Below are 7482 nucleotides of genomic sequence, written 5' to 3'. Positions count from 1 at the left end.
GTGAATGATAGCATGGATGACGGTTCAATAATGGACTCAGAAGACCGAAAAGAAAGGATTGTTGATATCTACATCAGTGCAGAGGCTGTAAGAGACATGAAACATAAGAAAGACACGGAGGAATTTAACACAGCAAAACCCCAAACACCTCAAAACACAGGTAACTGAGGTTAAAGGAACAGTTCAGCCAAAAATGAACATTTTCTGATTATTTACTCACTTCCAGATCATCCAGTATGTTGTAGTCTTTGCATGTTCCACTTGTAAATATAATGAAATGACTGATCGTTTCTCTAGAGAAGACTCTTATGTGTGTATTGTCATGTGGATAATGTAAATGCTGCCTAATATGGTTTTTTTGGACTGTTAAAAATGGTCTGCATTGAACTCCGTTCACCCTGCATTAGATGGAGAAAAATCCTGGAATGTTTTCCTCCCAAAGATTAATTATTTTCGGCTGAAGAAAGAAAGTCATAAACAGCATCTTGGATGAGTAAATATTAGGAAAACCATTTTTGGGTGAACTGTTTTCCTCTGCATTTACTCACAAAAAACACAAGAACAAAAAACCACACTAATAAACATCTGACAAGGGGTAAAGTTAGTCCACAGCTGGCAGGTTTTCAGATGATGTGAGCCGTATGATTATGAGGAAGGGAAGAGACTAATATCATATCTATCATCTTCAGGTAGTGATGGTGTGACAATCAGAAGCTTCAGAACAGCTGCAGTGTGTCGTTGGGGCTGCTGTGTGTTCTTCTGCTGACTGCAGTCATAGTGCTGTGTGTCCTCATCTATACAAAGAGCACAAACTACACACAAGAGAGAGACCAGCTACTAATCCGAAATGAAAACCTGACTAATGAGAGAGAACTGCTAATATTACAGAATGGTAATCTGACGAAAGAGAGAGACCAGTTGAAATCAGAAAAAAATGACCTTCAGAAGTGTTTGGCGGGTAAGTTTCTTCAGTCTAACTGGACACTACTGGATCTGTCATTGACCCCGCTTTAGCACTTTATGTTTATAATGATTAATAATCATTTAGGGATGTCAACTGAGTATAAATAATAATTTAAGACATTATATTATTGTAGCAGATGAGTAAATAGTTAAATAGACATTGCAACAAGTGGCTTTATAAGTCAATATTCATATAATTGAGCATACTTAAGCAATTCATCAGTTTTTCATGAAACAATTCATCATATTCTCACAACTATAAACACAATCTCAAAACTACACACCAACTTGTACAAACTTCAAACTTCCAGGTCAAAATCAAATATTTAAGTCAAAAACATTTCTCTTTTGTCAGAATCAGTATTTGGCCTCAGATGAGACCCAAGCATGACAAATACCACAGAGTGCTTCAGTGTCTAGAGAACACTAGTGAGATCAATTCAAAACACTGTTAGAAAAAACCTCCCTTTGGGAAACAGGAATCCTTTTGAAAATCAGTTTTCTGTTACAGTATACAACATAAACAGCGTGTACAGATACAATGAAATTAAGCATACACTTGAAATAAGCTGTAAAGAGCTCTTGCAGTAGATGAAAAGCACTCAAAAAGAAAAGTTAAAAGACCAGAAATTTGAATATGAACACACAAACAGTAATAAATAATACCATAAACAACTATAATAATATATACACTACTAGTACAAGTAATATAAATTACCTTTTTAAATTTGGTTTAGATTAAAATTTAGTTCATGTCCTAGTAAAAAATTAATATTAAATTAAAAGTATAATATTAATATTAAATTTTAAAAGTAAAAAATTATATTAAAAGTACATTTATTTCATATTAAGTATAGTTATTATCTATTTATCTCAACACTCACTGCCCTTAAGTAATATATTTAAAAAACATTATATTTAATATATTATTTGTACTGTAATGCACATCTCTTAATATTAAGCCTAAAGTGTGTTTTAGTGTCACTGTTGATGAGGATTGTATGATCTTTGGATAATATCAGCCTTTAAATGCAAGATATTTAAAGTGTACCTGAAGTATACTTGCTATAGTTTCCACTTTAACACAATTAATTAAACTTCAGTATATCTTTAATTGGACTTTCAGCACTACTTCTGCACAATTCAAATGCATTCAGTACAAATTTAGTTGTTCCAGTTTAGCAGACTTTAAGTATACCAGTTTAATACACCAAAAGTACACTTGCACTGTATTTTTATTTAATACATAAATATGTACATGTATTTGTAATATACTTATCATGAAATAAATGTATTTCAAATGCATTTTAGAATATTTATATTACACTAGGGATGGGTTATCTGTGTTTATAGATGGATGTAAAGTGCAATCAATCCAGGTCTTTACTTCATTTCCTCTGAGTTGAAGACCTGGAATGAGAGCAGAAGATACTGAGAGAGAGAGCAGCAGCAGATCTGATCATCATCAACAACACAGAGGAACAAGTGTGTGTGTGTGTGTGTGTATGTGTGTGTGTGTGTGTGCGCGTGTGTGTGTGCGAGTGTGTGTGTGTGTGTGTGTGATCGTGGTGTTTAGTTTTTAAATTAAACATACTGTGCTGAAATCTGTGCTCATTTTATAAATCTTATTATTGTTTCACTTCTCAGGATTTTGTGAAGATCATTTCTGGTGGTTCTGAATATTTCTGGATTGGTCTGACTGATATTGAAGTGGAAGGCTCATGGAAATGGGTTGATGGCAGCAACATGACCTTACCTGGGTGAGAAATCACTGAACTGAACTGATTATTATGTAATAGTAATCACACAGAAAGCAGCTCTGAACTAATGCTGATCTGTTGATGCAGGTTCTGGGCGTCTGGAGAGCCAAACGGCAAACAAAATGAAGACTGTGCTCTGAATTATTCACCAGGAGGGGCTGATTTTCCATGTGATTATATGTCTAAATGGATCTGTGAGAAGAATATTTTTTAAATGACTCATTATAATAAAAATGTACGTATGTGCATTATGAACATCTAAATATGTCTGTTAAACATCTTGTGTTCAGTAATTTTACCTGTTTTTATTTGAATGGCACTTTAATTACGTTATTCTGTAAAAACATAAAATAAAATAAATGAAAATATAAACCATTGTAATATTACAATTTTCTATGACATATGAAATTTTTTAAAATCACTTTGTTTTGAATGTTGAAAGTGTGTCATATCTTAAGATCTGAACTAAAATCTGAATTTGAAAAACATTAGCGATATTTCTACAGACTGAAATAAAATCAGTAATACACTGATATGATTTAAATGTTAATATAAACAGCATTGTTCCAAAATGATCATGATTTTAGTTTATTATTCAGGACATCAGTAAAATTTATTATGAACTATGACTCTCTTGCAGCTTTTTATTTGTAACTACAGTATGACAATAAACCTACTTGATGATGGTTTACTTGTTTTCAATAATTAGCTGGCATATTTCCTGAACCATGTGAAGAGGAATATAAATGGAAAGTTGCAGAAGCAAATCACATAAACAGCTTCTAATGTTTCACTCAGAATATGAACAATTGTCTGACTGTGGAAATCATGATATGTTCTTACCACATTCTTCTTTATAAACACATGCTACAAGTACTTTCTAGGATCAGTATGATTGGTACATCAACAAAATATAAGGAGAGTCATTCATTTTCACTATATGAAACAATTACATATTATTTATTGAAACACATTTTTATGACTGTTTGTTTTATGCTAGTGAAACCAAAAATTGCTTACACAACAAGTCAAGATTTTACCCCCAAATGACTGAAGGTTCCTTTAAAGTCCAGCTTCCTAAAAGTCAGTGAATAATCGACTGAAGGAAGAGCATCAGATGCAGTCGCTGCTAAAACCATTAAACTGTTTCAGCCATCTGGACTTCTGATGTAACAATGCTGAAGGGTTTCAACACCAGATGAACAAGCCCCTGATGGCTTTACACACAAACATGATTGTGTGTTTTCACATGGTTATTAATGGTCATTGTGTTTTTGAGGAAATGTATTATCAGTTTGTACCTGAGGGAAGGGAAGGTGTAATTGTGTGATAATATATGCATTTGAACCTCATTTAACACACCAAGCATTGTTGAAGATCAAGTTCCTTTCTGCAGAAATACTGGCCACACAAACACAGATGGAAAGAAACTAGTGTTCTTGACCACACCCAAACTAGAGGAAATGACAACCTGCAAAATGCACCGAGAAAATAGAAAAGGGATGATGACACATTTGAAAATATTGACGTTATCATAACCCTAACATTCATTTTGTTTTGGGTTAGTTGTCTTTTGACCGCAGTCTGTTTACTTGCTCATTCTGTTCACCTGTTATTTAGCTGATTATCTCATTAGTTTCAGTGTATTTATGACCTTCAGGTTTTGTGTGTGTGTGTGTGTGTGTGTGTATGTGTGTGTGAAGGGGTGGATTTCCAATTTCTTTTTTTTTCTCCCTCCTCTTTTATTTGAGCAGGATAATTAAAAAGAAAATTAAAGAAAGTTAATTAATTAATCAAGATCAGGTCAGTATAATTACACCTATACTTAAAATTTGCATACCGCTATACTTAATAACCTTAGCTGGTTTTACATGTTTTTTATTTTTATTTTTTTTAACTGTAAGAAAATGAAATATCTGAAAAATAGTTCCGGCATAATTAGTTTGACATGTATGGAGTGAATAATGTGCCAAAATTAAACAAATCCAGTATTTTGGAAACAAACTTGATCTGCTTTGCAAAGGAAAACTCCACTCGCAAACAGACAGAAAGCGATTTGCAAGAAAGAGGTGTAACAAATAAACGTATTGTGCTTTACAATTATAAATAAATGAGCGTACATAATATTTCACAAATACAATCAATCCTACGAATCACATGTAACCTTTGAACAAAAACCACATTTAGTGCATACAAATGCTGGTCTGTTTTGATTGTGAGACACTCGTCCTTTTATACGATCTCTTGGCTTGATTTTCTAACAAATGCAGTTGAGCACTTCCTCTTCCAGAACAGCAGGTGGCGCTGTGGTGATTTTACAGTAGCGCTGAAACACGTTTATGAAAATGAGCGGCGAACGGGTGGGTTTCTGTCTTACTGTATCTATAATTAACCTTTTTGAGGTTTTCACAATGCCAAACCTACTTCAATATAAAAAAAAATTAAAATAAAATACAATAATTTAAAGATATTAATATGATCGATCAGAGCAAAATCAGTAGTGACATGGCTGAAACATTTAAGCTAGGGAGTTTTTTCCTTATAAATGGATCAATCGATCCACCCATCCATCCTCCGTAGGCTCATGGTATATAAAAAATATTTTTGTTGTTGCAGAGAACATTCAAAATAATGCAGGGGTGTAACAATATATCGTGTCATAATGTATTGGAATACGAAAATGCAACAATATGTATTGTGAATAGTGGCAATATGTATAGTACACACAAAATTTAAGTTTAGATAGATTTAGTTTATTTTCAGATTTGTTAATTTCACATCAAATATGGCAAACCCAAAAGGGCACACAGTTTTACTAATTATTGTTAATAAATTAAAAATAACATTATTTAATAAAATTACAAAACTTGAAACTTGTTAAAATGTATGTACACAGGAACAGAGTGCAAGCATATTTCTGAGTTTCTAGCTAAGCAGAATGATGAATATTTCTATTCTGTTGTCACCATTTCCCTGTGCATGGGGGAGAAGTCCAGCCTAAGTTCATTCCTGATGAAATATAACACTTTAATGAACACTACTTCATGGTTAATCATATGTGTTAATAAAAAAAAACAACTAATAATTTAAATAAATATATACCGTTTATCTCTATTTTGGTTTTGTTTAAAGCATTGTGAGTGTAATGTATTGCAAGATCAGGATCATGTATCAAACACAACTGAGAGACTGGTGTGTTACACACCTGAAATAATCAGAATCAGAAAGAGCTTTATTGCCAAGTGTGCTTGCGCATACAAGGAATTTGTTTTAGTGACATAAGCTTCCAGTACACAGAGACAACAACACACAGAAAAAAAAAATGCAAATAAATAAATTGTATGAACAGTTGTTCTATAGGTGATAATGGAATAGAATAGAGTCAGATGCATGGATGTACTAGGATGGAGGTGTAACAAATAAATATAAGGATATTCCACTTTTATTGCATAAGTGGGGAACATTTAACTGTTTATGAGGTAGATTACCTGGGGGAAGAAACTGTTCTTGTGCCTGACTGTCCTGGTATTTGCGGCTCTGAAGCGCCGGACAGATGGCAAAAGTTCAAAAAGGGGGTAACTTGGATGAGAGGGATCCAGAGTGATTTTCTGAACCCTTTTCCTCACTCTGGATGGATCCTTTCAGCAGTCCGAACTGATGTAAACCTTCTTTTCTTTTCTTTTCCCTTAATTTTTTTGATTAACAGCCAGAGGATGCACTTATTTGATGCCCCAGAGTTCAGCAAAACGCCAAAATCACAGTGCAAGACCTGTGGTGAAACTTTGCCATTACAAGCTCTGGCTTTGCAAGCCAGACAGTGACCAAGCAAGTTTGAAGTAACCGTGCATTGCTTTTGTTTTTATTATATTATTACGAAAAATATGTGCTTTGATATAATTCATTTAAATTAAATTCCTTAGCTGACAGTTTTTTTAATTATTTTTTTATTCTGTTTAGGAGGCAGAAGCAGAATCAAGTGATTGCTTCGAAGCAAGTACTCAGAATGCCTGTAAGTCTTAACGATCACATGTAGTACTTCATAATAATTACTTATTAACACCAACTTTTTAAATGTTTTGGTTGTGTGCTTCTATAGAATTGACAAGTTTGTTTTTATTTTAGCTTCCCCTGAAACATCAAGTAAAAGTGATCCCAGCTATAAAAATGACCAATCCGCCACAAGTAAAAGATGCCCAGTATGCCAAGTTATGTACCGTTCTGATTATATTAAGATTCATGCCAGTACTGGTGGAGAAAGGTTTGTACTGGGACACAGACAGTTTGCTAACATCTAACCATTATTGATTCGTATTATTTCAAAAGCATCTGTATTTTGATGGCAAAATTAGTATCTTGGGGAAAAACTTGTATTTTTGTCGTTCAGCCAGTGTCCTGATTGGGATTTGTCAGACTTTGAGGAAGAGGCTGGCCCATCAAGCACAGCTTCCCAGACTACACCCAACCAAAATCTGCCAACTATTTCATCAGCATCAGTGTCTGACTTTAGTGATGAAGCAAAGGGTCTGTAGCATATTACATAAGATTTTAGGAAGAGGCTGGATCTGCCAACTATTTTTTTCATATAGAAACAGGCAAACCTTTCTTGAAATTTCAATTTGAAGCTTACTCATTAATCCAGATTAACTGAATGTTTACAACTATTTCATCCAAAGAATATAAACGAGAAATTTGAGAACTTAACGTGCTGCTTTATCTCTAATACGGCAGGAAATTAAATAAAAAGAAACTGTGACTACTC

The 7482-nt window shown here is 33.6% G+C and overlaps 1 protein-coding gene across 1 annotated transcript; it reads left to right on the top strand.

The window, feature by feature from the left end:
* Positions 1–1337: 1337 nt before the first annotated feature.
* On the top strand, positions 1338–3091 carry LOC122140918 (CD209 antigen-like protein C). The gene is made up of 4 exons (XM_042746320.1): positions 1338–1392; positions 2384–2448; positions 2611–2723; positions 2811–3091. Exons 1-4 carry the CDS (start codon positions 1338–1340, stop codon positions 2935–2937), a joined length of 360 nt encoding a protein of 119 aa, XP_042602254.1. The 3' UTR covers positions 2938–3091.
* The last annotated feature ends 4391 nt before the right edge of the window (positions 3092–7482 follow it).

Source organism: Cyprinus carpio, chromosome A4 (genome assembly GCF_018340385.1).
Source record: "Cyprinus carpio isolate SPL01 chromosome A4, ASM1834038v1, whole genome shotgun sequence".
Taxonomy (NCBI): domain Eukaryota; kingdom Metazoa; phylum Chordata; class Actinopteri; order Cypriniformes; family Cyprinidae; genus Cyprinus; species Cyprinus carpio.
The sequence above is the reverse complement of the archived record's forward strand: the minus strand, read 5'-3'. Positions and strand labels throughout refer to the sequence as shown.

What these genes read in the sequence shown, in the direction of transcription:
- LOC122140918 (XM_042746320.1), top strand. Translation starts at nt 1,338, where the DNA reads ATGAGACCCAAGCATGACAAATACCACAGAGTGCTTCAGTGTCTAGAG. An exon ending in TCAACAACACAGAGGAACAA is followed by an intron (nt 2,449 to 2,610) that starts GTGTGTGTGTGT and finishes TTCACTTCTCAG; the next exon opens with GATTTTGTGAAGATCATTTC. An exon ending in AGCAACATGACCTTACCTGG is followed by an intron (nt 2,724 to 2,810) that starts GTGAGAAATCAC and finishes CTGTTGATGCAG; the next exon opens with GTTCTGGGCGTCTGGAGAGC.